Below are 19,800 nucleotides of genomic sequence, written 5' to 3'. Positions count from 1 at the left end.
GATCCTGAGCCGCTGGAGTCTTCAGAACTGGAAGTATTTACAGTCATTCACTGTACTCTACCAGATGTGTGGATTTTTTGTGTGTGTGTTGTGATAGAGGGCGTGATTGCCTGCTAAGGTGTGGGAAGGCGGGATCCAGGGGGCCCAAGTAAATTCTTGGCCAGGGTCCAATCAATATTAAAGACGGCCCTGTCTATACTGTGACATCATCACTGTATTTATAATATCTGTACTGTGCCATCACTGTATTTATAATATCAGTGGCGTAGCTATAGGGGTCGCAGCATTCGCATTTGCAACCAGTCTCCTAAGCCAATGGGGCCCACGGGCCCCCCTTGCCAGTAGCGCACTGCCAATTACTGTAATTTTCCGCTTTATAAGACGCAGTGCGTCTTATAAAGCAATAACCAGTAAGTGCTTCCATTATGGAAGCGCTCACTAGTCTGCAGGAGGTGTGGGGAGTGAAGCACTGCGAGCGCTATACTCACCTCTCCTCTCTGGTCTTCTCAGGGCCGGACGTGGTGCGCGCACTATGACCTGACGCTGCAGGCAGTCAGATGACAGTGCAGCGCGGGCCCAGAGAAGATCAGGGAGCGAAGAATGCAGGGGAGACTGCCCCACCTGGAGACATGCTGCGGAGCAGGAGAGGCAAGTTAATTTATTTATTTTAAGGTCTGATACTTGGGGGTCTGACATGGAGGTCTAATGGGGGTCTGACCTGAGGTCTGATATGGACGGGGGTCTGACATGGAATACTGAGCTAAGGTCTGATATGGGGTTTCACATGGAAATCTAAAGGGGGTCTGATCTGAGGTCTGATATGGGTGTCTGATCTGAGAATCTGATATGGAGGTTTAATCTGAGGTCTGATATAGGAATCTGATATGGGGGTCTGATCTGAAAGGTAAAGGGGGATTTTTTTGTACTGGCACACAATATAACAGGGTATTCTTTTGTACTGGCACACAATATAACAGGGTATTTTTTTGTGCTGGCTCACATTATAGGGGTATTTTTGTGCTGGCTCACATTACAAGGGGGTATTTTTGAACTGGCCAGGATTATAATGGGGTATTTTTCCACTGGCACACATTATAAGGAGAATTATTACTACTGGGGGACTATGGGGAACATGATTACTAGTATGGGCACAATAGGGGCATTATTACTATTGGGGGCACTGTTAACACTATGCATAATGGGAGATAATTATTTCTACTTATGGGACTTTGGAGAGCACTATTACTGTGGGGGAAGGAGGGCACCCTGGCACAGCATCATCTTAGCACAATTATTTTTAGCGGACATTATGTTTACACTAACAGTGTCAGGGACACTATTTGCTGGGCGCAGTTATTTTTTAGGGCACTGTGTGCCATCTACATCGCTGGATGTAAGAGCTATGTGGCACTGTATTACCCTATATGTTTTGTAGAGCTGTATGTAATGTTTTCCAAATATGTCCTTAACAGTAGGGCTGGAGAGAAGGGGTTAGGTTGAGAATTTGGCTTGGGGGGGTGCCATGTTGCACAAGGGCCCATGAGCCTTTAGCTACACCCCTGGTCTATACTGTGACATCACTGTATTTATAATATCTATACTGTGATATAATTGTGTTCATTATTCCTGCATTGTGACTGTATTTATTATTCCTGTAGTGGGGGATGTTATTGTTTGCATCCATATCCTGTGACACAACTAAGAATTATTCTTGTGCAGTGACATCATCTCATGCAGATTAAGTTTGCAAGTATATGATGATCAACTAAGAACTGAAGCTTGTGGGGGCCAATGTCAACTTTGCCACATAGGAGAACACCAGTACTGCCAGTACTATCAACTACACATAGAGATGGAAGTCCCTGTTACAGAGTTTGAATTTGTGCCCAGGGACATATTGGTATGTTTCCGCAGACTCTTCATATGTTCTCTTTTAGTTTAATTAATTAAAAGGCATCTGTCAGCAGATTTGTACCTATGAAACTGTCTGACCTGTTACATGTGCACTTGTCAGCTGAAGGCATCTTGCTCCTATGTTCATATGTGTCCTAATTACTGAGAAAAATTATGTTTTAATATATGCAAATGAGTCTCTAGGAGCAACAGGGGAGTTGCTGCTACACCTAGAGGTTTTAACTGCCGCACCATCTCCACTTTGATTGGCAGTGCCAGGCATGATGATGTTTTCACTGCCTGGCCCTGTTAATCCAAGTGCAGAGCCTCTAGGTGTAATGGCAATGCTACTGTTGTTCCTAGAGGCTCATTTGCATATATTAAAACTTTATTTTTTTCAGCAATGCGGGCACATATGAACATGAGACCAACACAGATGCCTTCAGCTGCCAAGTGTACATGTAACAGATCAGCCAGTTTCATAGGTACAAATCTGCTGAAAGATACCCTTTAAATGCACTATGGAGGTCGTTTATCATGCTGAAATACGGCGTAGGAAGCTGTCTTACATTTAGAACTGGCGGAGGATCCGCTGAAGTTATGAAGAGGACTGCACCGCCAGTTTAGCGGTATATTAAGACCGGCGTGTTACTATGCATATTGGTGGACCGCAAAATGGATACAGTCGTGTGCATGAGGCCTAAATGGAGTATGTGACTGCTAAGGTAATCTGAAGTACGTACCTTGTTAGCATTAAGACCGTACAACTTATTGTAGCCTCCAACATTCATGTATCTATACCGCTGTACATTATTTTAAGGATGGGGGATAAAGTGTTTTCATGAAAAAAATACCACAGTATTCATATATGCTACTTTTTACAGATCTGGCAGGAGACATTCTCATCATAACTTCTTACCTAATAGAGTGCGATCTGCAGCAGAGGAATAAAAAGCATAGCATTTTATAAGAGTTATGAGCCACAACACAAAGGAAATCCACGTAATGTGAGCAGTGAGCATACAGCCTTCCGGCACAATCATGCTTAATTCTTCATGCACACAATACTTGACTTATGCAATCAGATATGTTCCCTGGGAGCTGATGGAACCGTCTAAACTCTGGATTCTGCAGCCAATTAACTTTTTTTTTAGTACATTGCTTGTTTTTGAAACAATTTTAATTGAATATTTAACATAGCCAGTTGCTAATTTCATTAATGTTGGTACCGAAATGGGTGACACATATAGACTAGTAAAACATTATAATATACAAGATTAAATTACAACCCAATAGACATTACTTAGCAAATGATCAGTGAACCCATAATTACCAATGTAGGTAGTTCAGTCAAAACCAAAAGAACTGGAAAAAGTTCCCGGAAAAGCATAGATGGCTGTCTGGTTAGTAAAGAACCCCTGTGCTGCTACGCAGTTAAAATCTATATAGTTTAATTCATATGATATTCTATATTTAGTTATATGCTCCCATCTGGCCGTTTTTGGTAATGCACTTGTTTTTCTTGCTCGTGATATCTGTGACTCCTTTCCTTTCATTGCTCCACCCCTTCTTCTGTGTACTTCACTTCCTGTATCTTCATACTGCTCCAGACATTTGTACAGGTACACATGTATTCTCATGTACGCTTATGAAAGCATCATCTTTTGACTGCACAATACCGGAATCCATCTGTTCTGCTGTACTCTGTTATCTGGCTTACAGAATAATTGGTGAGTTTAAGCTATCTGATAAGGATTGTCCGCAGTGATTATATCTGCTCATACAGGCCAGGCATAGAGGCCTCACTAGGAATAAATCGCTATTACAACAATCGGAGTCAGAATAACCCCTTTAACAGTAGAGACTCAACATGCCATGTCAATAATGTGATTTTTGTATTTCACCAATGCATCTAAAAAATGTGATAATAAAATATTGCACATTTTTGTGTCTGCAGTTCTTTTACCAACCTGGCTGTCTTCACAATACAAACTACAAAACTGTAGTCTAAGCCTATGGTCATCTTTCATTGCCGATCATCTGTCCCTTACTTCTTGCTAATTGAATGTTAGCAAATAGTAAGGGACAAAAGGAGACGAGTTCTGCAGGAGAATCAGACTGCCTATGGAGACACATAGCTCAGCATATGAGCTATATATACCAAAAGGTGGAATATTCAAAAATAAAAAACATCTGAAAAGTTACTTCATTTATTATTTTAGATGCACTGCAGTAATTGGTTGGAAAGTGGAACATAGCCTTAAAGAGTAGCTCTACTTGGAAATGCGGAGGCTGGGTATCTTTTTTTAGTTAAACTGTTCTAGCTGTCAGCAGTAGTTGCAGTGAAACCCTGTAAACCTTTCATTATACTGACCATTATACCGAATGTAATCAAATAATAACCATAGCCTCGAGTACTAGGCTGCTGCCTACACCTTCTGCTGGCATGTCAGGTTCATTTGTTGCTTTTGGACATTCCTGACATTTCTTTGTGAGAATTAGGACTTTGGCTAATAACACAATAAATTCCTAATCAACATACAAGATTGCAGTTTAAGGGAGTTGTCCATTCTTTACTATTAATGGCCTATCCTCAGGATAGGCCATCAATATCTGATCGGTAGAGGTCCAACACCCTCCCCCACCAATTAGGTGTTCTGCAGCCAAACTACATAGCTGCATCCATTGTGTAGTGGATGGAGGTTGTAACTGCAGTGCTGCTCCCATTCACTTCAATGGGAGCAGCGTTGCAGTAACTCACTGTGTCCACTACAGGATGGATGAAGCTATGTAGGTCCAGCTCAGATGCCGGAGCTACTCTGAAACAGCTAATCGGTGGTGGTGCAAAGTGTCAGACCGTTACAGATCAGATATTGATGGCCTCTCCTGAGAATAAGTCATGAATTGTAAATGAGTGGACAATACCCAAAATTTCAGTTTCATCTTCTTGTAAGATATAACATCCCAAATATTACCAGAATCCATAGCATGATGAATTGGATATGGGGCTTCCTGATGCCTCACTTGTATTATTCTGTGTTAGTTACAGTACATCAGCAGATACACCAAGTGAATGACCTGCAAAATATCCTAGTATGGACCTTTTCCTTGTAGTTTAAAGGGAAACCACTAGGTTTGGGTCCACCGAGCTACCAGCATTCTGTTATGCAGGTAGACTTTAGTGTTCCAAATAGAGATGAGCGAATCGAAGCTAACAAAGTTGAATTCGTTCTGAATTTCAGGAAAAATTAAATTTTGAATGAATTCGAATTTCCTCGCGCTTCATGGTAACGAACCAAAATTTTTCCTAACATGGCGGCTAGCCGACTACAATGGCGGCAACACATGTGAGGACATGGGGCAAGGATCTCTGGAAAGGCGGGATGACCCATAATGCCATGCATGCAGCCAATCAGCAGCCAGCCAGCCCGGTGATGTCACAGTCCTATAAATACGACGGCCACCTTAGATTCTGCGATTCACTATCGTACTTTTTTCAGGGACAGACATGTATGCAGGCGCTAGGAAGAGTGAAAGAAAAACTAATTGTTAAAAAAAAAAAGGAAAGAAGTGATTTACTAGTGCAGGGAAAGGATAGTGAGAGGAATCATTTCACAGGCAGGGAGAGACGTTTATAGATACTAGGGAGAGTCATAGGAAAATCCTCATTGTGGAAAAAAAGCAATTTACAAGTTCAGGGAAACATTACTTGGGGATCCAGATAGTCTCATAATACAGCTCTGTCATTCCAGCAATTAGTTATTGGGGTGCAAGTAGTTATTGGGGTGCTATGTTGAAAAGCCTTTTAGTGGCTTTTATCTGTGGAAAAAGATAAATATAGAGGCAGGTCACTTTTGCTGTTAACTGCGCTGATATCATTTAGTGGCCTATTTCAATTCAATCCGAGAAATATTTACGCAGATCACTTTTGTTGTTATTTGCGCTAAAAGCGTTTATTGCCATATTTCTAGAGAAAAACAGACTTAGTTCATATTTGGTGTTATTTGCGCTAAAAGCGTTTCTTGTCATAGTTCACTACAATACGAGAAAAATAGACGCAGTTCACATTTGGTGTTATTTGCGCTAAAAGCGTTTTATTGTCATATTTCACTCCAATACGAGAAAATTAAATGCAGTTCACATTTGGTGTTATTTGCGCTAAAAGCGTTTATTGACATATTTCTAGAGAAAAAGAGAAAAACAGACTTAGTTCATCGTTGGTGTTATTTGCGCTAAAAGCGTTTATTGCCATATTTATAGAGAAAAATAGACTAAGTTCATATTTGCTGTTATTTGAGCTAAAAGTGATTCTTGTCATAATTTACTAAAATCCGAGAAAAATAGACTCAGTTCACATTTGGTGTTATTAGTGCTAAAAGCGTTTCTTGTCATATTTAACTCCAATACGAGAAAAATAAACACAGTTTACATTTGGTGTTATTTGTGCTAAAAAGCATTTATTACCATATTTCAGTAGAAAAAGAGAAAAATATACGCAGTTCAGTTTTTCTGTTATTTACTGAAATCGTTTAGTGGCCTATTTTAGTCCAATACGAAAAATATATACGCAGGTCATGTTTGCTGTTATTTGCGCAGAAATAATTTAGTGGCCTATTTTAGTACAAAAAGAAAAATCTATTTGTTGCTTTTAGGGGTGTTTTAATTTCCGTTTAATTTGTTTAGTTCAGCTACAAGTTTGTCAGGCAGAGAAGTGCCAGGCCATGCACAGAGGAGTGGCAGAGGCATGAATGTTTCTGGCGCAAGCAGAGGTCGCAGCAGAGTAAGGGGTCGTGGCAGCAGTAGTCGCAGCAAGAGGCCTGAGCTCCCGGTGTCATCTAGCGGTTGTGTCTTGACCCGCAACCCAGCGGTTCTTGATTGGTTAACTCGGTCATTCACGTCATCCCAAGTGACCTCAAACACCCCCAACCAACAGTCGGTGGGATCGTCAGAGACAACCCTTAGTTGGCATGGCCTGGGAGCAGGCCCTGTGCCCTCAACGGTCCTCAACCTGCCTCTGTCCTTTTCTGTTCCCTCACCACGAGAAGTAGTGTATGCTGTAGGCTCTGCTCCACTTTTCAGCAAGGAACAGCTACTAGAGAACAGTAAGCAGCTACTGCCCAGCCAAGATCTGGAGGAGACATCCGCCGCTTCCTCCGCTAGGCGGGCAAGTAGTGATGAGGAGTGTGGCGTGGAAGCTTGTGCTGCGAGTGGTCAGGCTCCTGACCCAGAGGCCGTTGAAGAGGACATAAGTGATGTGCAGACACTAATCGATGAGGATGAAGCCGATCACACTTGGGAGCTGGGTGCAGAAGGGGCTTCATCATCATCAGGAGAAGAGGGTGGCAGCTTGCCCGTGAGGCAGCGGCGGAGCCAGAAAGGTGGTAACATGCCTGGGAGTCAGCAGGGTGGCAGCATTGGTCAGGAGCCAAACGTGCCCAGGGTAGACCACCTGATTCACAGTAGTGATGCAGGGGTACACGGAGGCAGCGGCGGTAGCAATCAGTCAGTGCGGACTGTTGGGGGGGAAATCACCTACTCGGGAGTGTGGCATTTTTTTTTTCAAAGCGCCAGGGGAGGTGAACGTGGCCATATTTCACATCTGTGGGCAGAAGGTGAAATGGGGCCAGGGTGCCAATGTTGGAACTATGGCCCTGCGTCAACATATGCAGAGTCGCCATACAGTGGCCTGGGAGAACCGTGGCTCCAATGTGGTGGTCCTGCCAGCTGCAGCAACCGCTACATCACCCAGTGGCACGCACCCAGTTTCAGCCAGTCAAGGCTTCACCACCTCAGCTGAAGGGAGCTGTCTGTCAATTCCATCTTCTGCTGGTCCAGATGCTCCTGCTCCTACTCCTCGTCAGTCATTTCGTCAGCAATCAATCATTGAAGCGATTGCCAAGAGACAACAGTATGCATGCACGCATCCAATGGCGCAGAAGCTGAACAGGCTCCTGTCCAAGTTGCTGGTGCTTCTGTCCCTCCCTTTCCAAGTGGTGGACTCTGCACCTTTCAGAGAACTGAAGGTTTGTGCCGAGCCAAGGTGGAGAGTCCCAAGCCGTAATTTATTTGAGAAAAAGGCAGTACCATCCCTGCACACACATGTAGAACTGAAGATGGGCCAGTCCTTGAGCCTGTCGGTGTCTGCCAAAGTGCATGGCAGTGCCGATGTGTGGAGTTGTAACTACGGTCAGGGACAATACATGTCCTTTACAGCCCACTGGGTGAATGTGGTTCCTGCACAGCCACACCAGCAACTTGGACAAGTCATGCCACTTCCTCCTCCATGTTGTCACACCGTTGGTCTTGCGACAATGTCCGCCTCTGCCTCCTCATCCTCCACCATGTCCTCAGCCTCCACTGCAGGGACAAGTCACAGTGCCCCTCCAGCATACCACATGTGCAGGGCTCGGCAGTGTCACGCTGTTCTGCACCTGGCTTGCCTTGGCGAACTGAGTCACACAGGGCTGCAACTGCTCCGTGTGATGCATCAAGAAATCGCACATGGCAGACGTGTTCAATCTGGTTGTCCAGCGGTTCCTGAAGTCTTCCACCCATCTGCAATACATCCTAAAAATGGCCAGGAAACTTTGCATGCACTTTAGCCACTTATATACCGCAACGCACACCCTCCTTGAGTTGAAGCGGAAGAACGGCATGCCCCAACATAGGCTGATCTGCGATGTTTCCACCCATTGGAATTCCACCCTCCATATGTTGGACCGACTATACGAACAGAGAAAGGCCATCAACGATTTCTTAATGATGCAAGTGGATAGGAGAACTCTCCTGTTTAACTTCAATGTCAGCCACTGGCAGCTCATGCATGACACCTGCCGTTTGCCCAGGCCCTTTGAGGACGCCACATTATTTGTCAGTCGCCAGGACTACGGGATGAATGTCGTCATTTCACTGCTTCATGTCCTGGAACAGATGGTGGCAACAATGGCTTGTCAGGGGACAGGAGATGTGGCGCCTCGATCTCATGGCCACATGAGCCCTGTTGGGGCTGAACTGGAAGAGGAGGGGGAGGAGGACATTGGAGCACAGGCAATGTGTAGCCAAATGGGTGGTTTTTCTACAACTGCTAGACCTGAAGCAGGACCTGAACCAGCAGGTGGTGACATACTTGGACAGCACCCTGCCACCCAACATTGAAGATCTGCTGGACTACTGGGTAGCCAAACTGGATTTGTGGTCGCAACTAGCAGAGTTTGCCCTGGAAAAGCTGTCCTGCCTGGCCAGTAGCGTGGCATCAGAGCTGGTGTTTAGCACGGTGGGGGCCATAGTTGCCCCAAGGAGAACTCGCCTGTCCACCCAAAATATGGAGAGACTGACCTTTGTCAAGATGAATCATGTGTGGATCAGCCAGGATTTCTAACCACCAATTCCTGATGCATCAGACTAGATCATCCATGGTACCACACCAACACTTTGATACAAGAGACCGTTTCCTTCTGACTACCTGCCTCAGCTACTTTGATGCTGCAACCCGCCTGATGCCACACATCTGATGCCAAGAGCTCCCTATTTCACCCACCTTCATCAGCGGGTACTGGTATTGCCACCCACCGCCCCACTCTGTTACCGTGTCACTTTCAGGTCTTCTGATGCAGCTACTGCTGCCATTTCCAAACTATGTCACCTTGCCACTCTGTGGTCACCTCCTGCTGCTGCCATATTCACACACACACACACACACACACACACACACACACACACACACACACACACTCTATGGTATTCTCCTGATGCTGCTGCTGCCATCTCCACACTATGTCAACTTGCCACTCTGTGGTCTCCTGATGCTGCTGCTGCCATCTACACACTATGTCAACTTGCCACTCTGTGGTCTCCTCATGCTGCTGCTGCTGCTGCTACTGCCATCTCCACAATATGTCACTTTGCAACTCTGTGGTCTCCTCATGCTGCTGCCGCCATCTCCACACTATGTCACCTTGCCACTCTGTGGATCCTGCTGCTGCCATCTCCAGACTATGTCACCTTGCCACTCTATGGTATCCTCTTGATGCTGCTGCTGCTACTGCTATCTCTACACTATGTCACCTTGCCACTCTGTGGGATCCTGCTGCGGCCATCACCACACTATGTCACCTTGCCACTCTGTGGTCTCCTGCTGCTGCTGCCATCTCCACACTACGTCACCTTACCACTCTGTGGTCTCCTCATGCTGCTGCCATATCCACACTATGTCACCATTCCACTTGCTGGCCTCATGATGCTGCTGCCATCTACAGAATCTGTAATTCGGTGGCCTCATGATGCTGCTGCTGCATCCGCCACCTCCAGACTCTGTTATTGTGCCACTTGGTCACCTCCTCATACTGCTGCCAACCTCAGACTCTGTCATTGTGCCACTCGGTGGAATTCTCATACTGCTTCCACCTCCAGACCCTGTCATTGGGTCACTCTGTGGTCTCCTCATGCTGCTTCCACCTCACCACTATGTCATGGGTCTACTCTGTGGACTCATGCTGTTCCCACCCTCCTCACTTCATGACTGGTCCACTATTTTGGCTTTCGGCCTGGCAGACATCATTTATTTTAACTTTCTTCTGATCTGTCAGAAGGAAGAAAAAATGAGACGCATAATGGATCCTGTCTGTGTAGCAGCTGTAAGGCATTGTATGGTCCCATCAGAATTGGCTTGTGATTTGGTAGCCAAAAGCAGGAGTGGGTACAAAGACACAGAAGACATGCAAATATTCCATTCACGTGTCATCTCTGTTTTAGATCCACTCCTGTATTTTTTTTTGGCATTAGCAATACTGATGGATTACTGACCAAATGGTGACCGAGTAAAGGCGGATACTCAACAGACAGGATCCGTTTTTTGGGGGCAAAGTAATCAGTGACGTCAACACAAACTTACTGCTGACACCCTTTCCACTCTGTCAGGGGGGCTCTACTTGTATAAGCGTGAAGGCGTATGCTCTACAGACAGGATCTGATTTTTGTGGGTTATTGTTCTGACGGATCAGAGGAAGGGCAAATTAATCAGTGACGTCAACACAAACTTACTGCTGACACCCTCTACTTGTATACGCGTTTAATAGAACAGGTTCTGTAGACATCTACGGTATGTGGAATCAACTTACGAGGGTGTAAAAGGAGTGCGCTTCTTCTTTACACTAACATCGACTTGTAAGGCTGAGTTAATACTTGAGTTATTTGATCGGTTTTGGCCCCGTGACTGCCCAAAAAAGTGAAGTGTGCAGTGTGATTCTAATAGCGACGCTTGTCATCTGCATGTCATACTGACTAACAGTATTATTTCCCTACCCCAGCACACTCCCTATGCGTGTTACTGCAAGGCACAGTGTTCTACACCCATATAAAGGCTCTATGCAGCCCGGAAATAGCCTTTTCTTTTACCGTGATTTGCTGTGAATATATTCGTATCGAAGCAAATTTTTTAGGAAAATTCTGCGAACCGGATGAATGGAATTTTTTAGAAATTCGCTCATCTCTAGTTCCAAACCTACCTATATCAAAACCAGTTGTTTTTACATTTTGTAATAAAATAACTTACCAAAGATAAGTCCAGGACTCCAGCTGCATGCGCATTGTGCAGATGAAGCTGAAGGCGGTACACCTTGCTTCACTATGCATGCCCTCATCATTTTAGATGTTTCTTGGTTACCATAACCTCTTACATTACCTATTTTTATTTGAATAAACTGCTCATACATTGATGTACGTAAATACCACATATCTTCAAGCTTTGAATAAATTGTTTATGCTGTATCCATGTAAGTACCTCATATCTCCTAGCTTCTTTCCAATGGCACTTCCCACATTTGTTATTGCAGCAGAAGCTTTCATCCCAGCTTGGCTTAAGGTTTCTTGTGTCTTCTTGTACCTATAATTAAAACTGCATTAATATTATTGTTCAAACTTAATTCAACTCAGTCTCCTAAAGGACGTCACCATTGCTGTTGTTGCACCCAAGCTCCCCTTATTTCTGTGGCCAGACCCTCCCTCGCTTATTTGCCCCTGTCTGGCCCTGTAAATGAACGCAGCCAGGTTGGGGCTGGCCACAGAAAGGAGTGGAACTTGGGTGCAACAGTAGCAATGGTGACGTCTTCATTGCACCAAAGGCCTATCACAACTTGGGAACAGAGTCTCCAATCAACAAAATAAAATCAATGTTTTAATCAGTTGAACTATCACACTTATACTCTCTCCTTTCCTGGGCTTGCTTTATGTGGGTGTGTGTGTGTGTGTATATATATATATATATATACAGTACAGACCAAAAGTTTGGACACACCTTCTCATTCAAAGAGTTTTCTTTATTTTCATGACTATGAAGGCATCAAAACTATGAATTAACACATGTGGAATTATATACATAACAAACAAGTGTGAAACAACTGAAAATATGTCATATTCTAGGTTCTTCAAAGTAGCCACCTTTTGCTTTGATTACTGCTTTGCACACTCTGCGGTCCAGCTCACCCCAAACCATCTCGATTGGGTTCAGGTCTGGTGACTGTGGAGGCCAGGTCATCTGGCGCAGCACCCCATCACTCTCCTTCATGGTCAAATAGCCCTTACTTTTAAAGTTTTCCCAATTTTTCAGCTGACTGACTGACCTTAATTTCTTAAAGTAATGATGGACACTCATTTTTCTTTACTTAGCTGCTTTTTTCTTGCCATAATACAAATTCTAACAGTCTATTCAGTAGGACTATCAGCTGTGTATCCACCTGACTTCTCCTCAACGCCACTGATGGTCCCAACCCCATTAATAAGGCAAGAAATCCCACTTATTAAACCTGACAGGGCACACCTGTGAAGTAAAAACCATTTCAGGGGACTACCTCTTGAAGCTCATCAAGAGAATGCCAAGAGTTTGCAAAGCAGTAATCAAAGCAAAAGGTGGCTACTTAGAAGAACCTAGAATATGACATATTTTCAGTTGTTTCACACTTGTTTGTTATGTATATAATTCCACATGTGTTAATTCATAGTTTTGATGCCTTCAGTGTGAATCTACAATTTTCATAGTCATGAAAATAAAGAAAACTCTTTGAATGAGAAGGTGTGTCCAAACTTTTGGTACGTACATACATACATACCGTATATATATATATATATATATATATATATATATATTGTGACATAGCAAGGGGTTTTGTTTGGGAAGGCAGGTATTTTACTCCCAACATAGGCGGCTGCGCTGATTTCCAGCCAGGTGAAATCATATACCGGACGGGAGTTTAAGTGCCGGTACGGGTTTTGGCAGCACCTGGCTGTCCTTTAAATTGGCAGCTGGGCTCAGAATTGAGGTCTCTGTTTTGGGATCTGAGGCTTGGTGCTGTGATAGAGGGCTGAGAGCCGCATGCAGGGAAAGAGGCCCCCTAAAGCCTGTTGTGGACCACTGAAAAAACTTGCTAACAAGGTGACTGTTTTGTTCTTTAGACTTTCCTTTGTGTGAACGAACACTAAGACTGAAAAATGTTGCTTTGTTTTTTTCTCATGTGTGAATAAACACTGAAGTTTTGTTTTACAAACTGTTTCTTTTGCCTCTGTTCTGCGTCCGCTTACCCTGCCTACCAGAGCGAATCCTCACAGTTGGTGGCTTGGAGCGGGCACACGCAGTGAGGCTGGCGTAAAAGCCTAAATATTTTTTTTCTGGTACGGCTGGATATCCTGGATTAAACATGCTAAATTTAAACCTGTGTCTTGTGTCACGTGACAAAATGGAGGCTGTAATGAAAGCTCTCATGGAGGCTAACCAACACCAGCAAGAAACAAACCAGCTGCTGTTACAACACGTGATGGCTTTACAGACGGCAGGAGCGTCCCAGAGTGTCCGTAATGTCCGGAAAGCGGTCCGTGCGGCGATCCCCAAGAGGCTCTGTTGGACTCAGGGAGTCTGGTGACCCTGGTAAGGGCTCCCCTGGTACGGTCCACTGGGTATACTGGACGGAAAGTTGGGGTCATATGTATTCATGGAGACTTAAAAGACTACCCCACTGCTATGGTGTCTCTATCCACGGTTGCCTGCAGGTGGACCCACGAGGTGGCTTTCGCCACAATCTACACTACGAACTTATAATAGGGAGAGACTTCCCGGGCTTCCTAGCACTGTGGCCTGCTAAGAGAGTGACTGATACCCATGAGACAGGGGTAACCCTAGCAGAGTGGCCTGGCTCAGGGGGGAGACCAGAACCCTGGGAACTTCGGTGGAAGAGGGGGAGACAACCCCGCTAAGTGTGATGGTGGGAGACACGGAGGACTTGCTGCCGGGTCCTGAGCTGGCAGACCTCAATGTTTCAGGGGATAATTTTGGTACCGCCCAACACCGGGACCCAACCCTATCCCGAGCCTGGGAAAATGTATTAATAGTAGATGGTGAACCACAACAACCAGGGGCAGAGTCAGTGTTCCCCCGTTTTGTGGTTCATCAGGGTATGTTGTACCGGGTAAACCAGCTGCGGGGTCAATCCATTGAACAGTTGGTGGTGCCCCAGGCTTATTGCAAACTCGTGTTAGAGTTAGCCCACCAGCATGTTCTCGGGGGTCATCTGGGAATGCAGAAGACACAGGACCGGATACTACAACAGTTTTACTGGCCCAGTATGTTTAAGGAGGTGGAAGAATTCTGTAAGTCTTGCCCGACCTGCCAGGCAACTGGCCCCCAGCACCTTTTCCGCAGTCCCTTGGTACCTCTCCCGATCATCGAGGTGCCGTTTGAGCGAATCACTATGGACCTCGTGGCCAGTACCGAAGTCCGCTAGAGGACACCAACACATCTTGGTCGTCCTGGACTGCGCTACTCGGTACCCGGAGGGGGTGTTAATGCGACATACATCGGCGAAGCTTATAGCTAAGGAGCTAATGGAGATGTTCTCCCGAGTGGTGCTACCTAAAGAGGTTCTGACTGACCAGGGGACCCCTTTTATGTCCAAGGTCATGAGGGAACTCTGTAAGTTGCTGCATATCAGACAGTTACGGACATCCGTGTACCATACGCAAATGGACGGTCTGGTTGAAAGGTTTAACAAAACTCTAAAACCTATGTTAAAAAGGGTGGTGTTTAAAGATGGGAAGGATTGGGATCTTCTTCTGCCCTATCTTATGTTCGCTGTGCGAGAGGTACTCCAGGCATCTACTGGGTTCTCGCCCTTCGAATTGCTTTATGGCAGGCCGCTCATATGGAGGCCGCTCAGCAAGCCCAGAGTCGGATCTATAAAAGGCAGGCCTGGGTCCGGAACTTTAACCCGGGTGATCGGGTTTTGGTTCTGGTACCGACCGTGGACAGTAAGTTCCTGGCTAGGTGGCAGGGACCTTACGAGATACTCGAGAAAGTTGGAGAGGTAAATTACAAGGTACACTAACCAGGGCAGCGGAAGCCGGAGCAGGTTTACCATGTTAATTTACTTAAACCTTGGAAAGATAGGGAGACCTGTACTGAAGACAGCCCGCGGCCGGGTTTTCTAGGGGAAGAGGTTCCGGCTCCTATGTCTGAGGCAAGGGAAGCAATTGCCACAGTAAAAATTACTGACAGCCTCTCCTCTAAACAGGCTCAGGAGACCAGGGAGTTCATTAGTTCGAACATAGATGTGTTCTCGGACCTTCCTGGATGCACTTCCGCAATCCAGCATGACATTGTCACTGAGCCTCAGGCAAAAGTCCTGTTAAGGCCATACCGGGTACCCGAGGCTCGGTGACAGGCCATCTCGGAGGAAGTGCAGCTCATGCTGCGGCAAGAGGTCATCGAGGAGTCTAAAAGTGAGTGGGCCAGTCCTATAGTCTTAATACCCAACCCAGACGGGACTTTACGAACGGTGGATGAGCTTATTGAAAGGTTAGGCCAAGCCCGGTATTTTTCTGTTTTGGACCTCACCAAAGGGTACTGGCAGGTCTCCTTGACGGAGGCTGCCAAGAAGAAAACTGTCTTCATTACACCAGTGGGGCTGTACCAATATAAGGTGTTACCCTTCATCTGCATGGCGCCCCTGCCACTTTTCAACATCTAATGGATATTGTGCTTTATCCACATCGGCTATACGCCTCAGCTTATCTGGATGATATGGTCATTCACAGTACCGACTGGGAAAGTCACCAGCCCAAAGTACAGGCCGTAGTGGACTTCCTTCGAAAGGCTGGTCTAACCGCTAACCCCAAAAAATGTGCGATAGGGTTATAGGAGACCAAATACCTAGGGTATGTCATTGGGCACGGAGTCATCAAACCCCAAGTAAACAAAATAGAGGCGATAAGGAATTGGCCCCGACCTGTCACCTCTAGGCAAGTAAAGTCATTCCTGGGAATGGTGGGCTATTATATGAGGTTCGTTCCCCATTTTGCCACTTTAGCAGCTCCATTGACAGGGCTCTTGAAGGGATGGAAGTCTGCAATGGTCCACTGGAATGACCAGGCAGAAGAGGCTTTCTCCGCTTTGAAGTCGGCCCTGTGTGTGTCCCCGGTTTTGGTGACGCCCGACTTCAAAAGGGAGTTGTTACAGTTGTTACAGTTACACTCTGGCTGATACTTTGTTGCAACCATGTATTTCAGTTATTTAAGACATGAAAGCCGGGTCATTTGGTACTTGCCCGATTTGAACAGTGATACCCCAGATTGCTATGCCATGGAGCCCATTCGGATAAAGAAAGACTATGTGAAAGTAAATACTTTGGCTCCATGGCGATTCTACTGTATTTGTGTAGTCTGAGTGCCTTTTACCTAATAATATGCACTCAGACCGGAGCTATCTGGGGATGTGTTACATGTCTATGTTTACTGTAATGGTTGTGACATTGTATGTTGGAGTAGTGATTTCTGTCCTATTGTCTCCACGTGTGTATTGGCAATCTCCCTTTGTCCTGAGAGATAATTAAATTACTCCTCGGTTGTCTCCGGGGCAGAGAGGAGAAAACCAGAATGCATTGTGGGAATGTATTGTGTCTGTGTGTCCTGAACTGTTGTTTATCTGTCCTGTATCACAGTCTTCCATCTGGTCCCCTAGGGGAGTGTCCACCAGATGGGGACCTGCATAAATACGGGCGGGTAGCCCTCAGTAAAGAGAGATTCTGCTTCTTACCCTCAATTCGTGCTTTGACTCGTTTTGTAGAGCATCACTAATCACTAGCCCTTGTAAGAGCTCTCTGGATTTGATCTACACCTACAGGAGCACGGATGACTTCTAAAAGGAACCTAACAGCGCTCTCTAGAATTCGGGCACAAGGACATCTAAGCGGTCCAACCCTCAGCCAGCCTGAGGCAACCGTAACAGGAGTTTATAGTACAAACCAATGCCTCCGAAGTAGGCCTCAGTGCTCTACTGTCTCAGGAAGTTGTATTCCTCAGCCGTAAGCTCACTCCAGCCAAGACCTGGTACAGTATAGTGGAGAGAGAGTGCCTGGCCATCAAGTAGGCACTCGAGTCTCTCCGCTATTATCTGTTGGGAGAAAGTTCCGTCTGGTGACCGACACTCCCCTCTGAAGTGGATGAGCCAGGCCAAAGAGAGGAATGCTCGGGTCACCAGATGGTTCTTGTCTTTGCAGAACTTTAAGTTTACAGTAGAACATAGGGCAGGCCGGTTACAGGGAAACGCGGATGCCCTGTCCTGGGTACACTGTCTGGCGTGTGTTCATCCACTTAGGGTTGAACAAAGGGGGGGGTTATGTGACATAGCAAGGTGTTTTGTTTGGGAAGGCAGGTATTTTACTCCCAACATGGGCGGCTGCGCTGATTTCCAGCCAGGTGAGATCAAATACCGGGCCGGAGTTTAAGTGCCGGTACGGGTTTTGGCAGCACCTGGCTGTCCTTTAAATAGGCAGCTGGGCTCAGAATCGAGGTCTCTGTTTTGGGATCTGAGGCTTGGTGCTCTGCTAGAATTCTGAGAGCCACATGCGGGGAAAGAGGCCCCCAGTGGACCACTGAAATAACCTTCTAACAAGGTGACTGTTTTTGTTCTTTGGACTTTCCTTTGTGTGAATGAACACTAAGATTGAAAAATGTTGCTTTGTTTTTTTTTCCTGTGTGAATAAACACTGAAGTTTTGTTTTACAAACAGTTTCTTTTGCCTCTGTTCTGCATCCGCTTACCCTGCCTACCAGAGCGAATCCTCACAATATATATATATATATATATATATATAAAAATAAATATATACACTGCGTGCAGAATTATTAGGCAAATGAGTATTTTGACCACATCATCCTCTTTATGCATGTTGTCTTACTCCAAGCTGTATAGGCTCGAAAGCCTACTACCAATTAAGCATATTAGGTGATGTGCATCTCTGTAATGAGAAGGGGTGTGGTCTAATGACATCAACACCCTATATTAGGTGTGCATAATTATTAGGCAACTTCCTTTCCTTTGGCAAAATGGGTCAAAAGAACGACTCAGAAAAGTAAAAAATAGTGAGATATCTTGCAGAGGGATGCAGCACTCTTAAAATTGCAAAGCTTCTGAAGCTTGATCATCGAACAATCAAGCGTTTCATTCAAAATAGTCAACAGGGTCGCAAGAAGCGTGTGGAAAAACCAAGGCGCAAAATAACTGCCCATGAACTGAGAAAAGTCAAGCGTGCAGCTGCCAAGATGCCACTTGCCACCAGTTTGGCCATATTTCAGAGCTGCAACATCACTGGAGTGCCCAAAAGCACAAGGTGTGCAATACTCAGAGACATGGCCAAGGTAAGAAAGGCTGAAAGACGACCACTACTGAACAAGACACACAAGCTGAAACGTCAAGACTGGGCCAAGAAATATCTCAAGACTGATTTTTCTAAGGTTTTATGGACTGATGAAATGAGAGTGAGTCTTGATGGGCCAGATGGATGGGCCCGTGGCTGGATTGGTAAAGGGCAGAGAGCTCCAGTCCGACTCAGACGCCAGCAAGGTGGAGTACTGTTTTGGGCTGGTATCATCAAAGATGAGCTTGTGGGGCCTTTTCGGGTTGAGGATGGAGTCAAGCTCAACTCCCAGTCCTACTGCCAGTTTCTGGAAGACACCTTCTTCAAGCAGTGGTACAGGAAGAAGTCTGCATCCTTCAAGAAAAACATGATTTTCATGCAGGACAATGCTCCATCACACGCGTCCAAGTACTCCACAGCGTGGCTGGCAAGAAAGGGTATAAAAGAAGAAAATCTAATGACATGGCCTCCTTGTTCACCTGATCTGAACCCCATTGAGAACCTGTGGTCCATCATCAAATGTGAGATTTACAAGGAGGGAAAACAGTACACCTCTCTGAACAGTGTCTGGGAGGCTGTGGTTGCTGCTGCACGCAATGTTGATGGTGAACAGATCAAAACACTGACAGAATCTATGGATGGCAGGCTTTTGAGTGTCCTTGCAAAGAAAGGTGGCTATATTGGTCACTGATTTGTTTTTGTTTTGTTTTTGAATGTCAGAAATGTATATTTGTGAATGTTAAGATGTTATATTGGTTTCACTGGTAAAAATAAATAATTGAAATGGGTATATATTTGTTTTTTGTTAAGTTGCCTAATAATTATGCACAGTAATAGTCACCTGCACACACAGATATCCCCCTAAAATAGCTAAAACTAAAAACAAACTAAAAACTACTTCCAAAAATATTCAGCTTTGATATTAATGAGTTTTTTGGGTTCATTGAGAACATGGTTGTTGTTCAATAATAAAATTAATCCTCAAAAATACAACTTGCCTAATAATTCTGCACTCCCTGTATATATTTAAAACAAACCTGTGAGGGATAAGAGAAGGCTTAGAGTCATCATTTAACAGAAGAAAAACAGTTTAGACAGAAACTGATTTCTTTGTCTTAAGATCCCTAAGTGCAATGTAAGATTAAAATACTGATGCATCATGACAGTCCCAGAATACATCTAGTGCCAGAAAGGCATTTTCAGCTTTTGTCAGTGTCATAACTGTTCATTAC

The 19,800-nt window shown here is 45.1% G+C and overlaps 1 protein-coding gene across 2 annotated transcripts in view; it reads right to left on the bottom strand.

Moving 5' to 3' along the window:
• The window catches only part of TPD52L1 (TPD52 like 1), a 157,340-nt gene that overhangs the window by 31,478 nt on the left and 106,062 nt on the right, over positions 1–19,800 (bottom strand). For both annotated transcript variants that reach the window (XM_040426961.1, XM_040426962.1), the window contains one exon: positions 11,672–11,773. In XM_040426961.1, the coding sequence (XP_040282895.1) occupies positions 11,672–11,773 (102 nt within the window). The remainder of the gene's footprint in view (positions 1–11,671; positions 11,774–19,800) is intronic.

The sequence above is a fragment of the Bufo bufo genome, chromosome 4, assembly GCF_905171765.1.
Source record: "Bufo bufo chromosome 4, aBufBuf1.1, whole genome shotgun sequence".
Lineage (NCBI taxonomy): Eukaryota > Metazoa > Chordata > Amphibia > Anura > Bufonidae > Bufo > Bufo bufo.
Note: the sequence above shows the minus strand (reverse complement) of the source record. Positions and strands in the feature narration are given on the sequence as shown.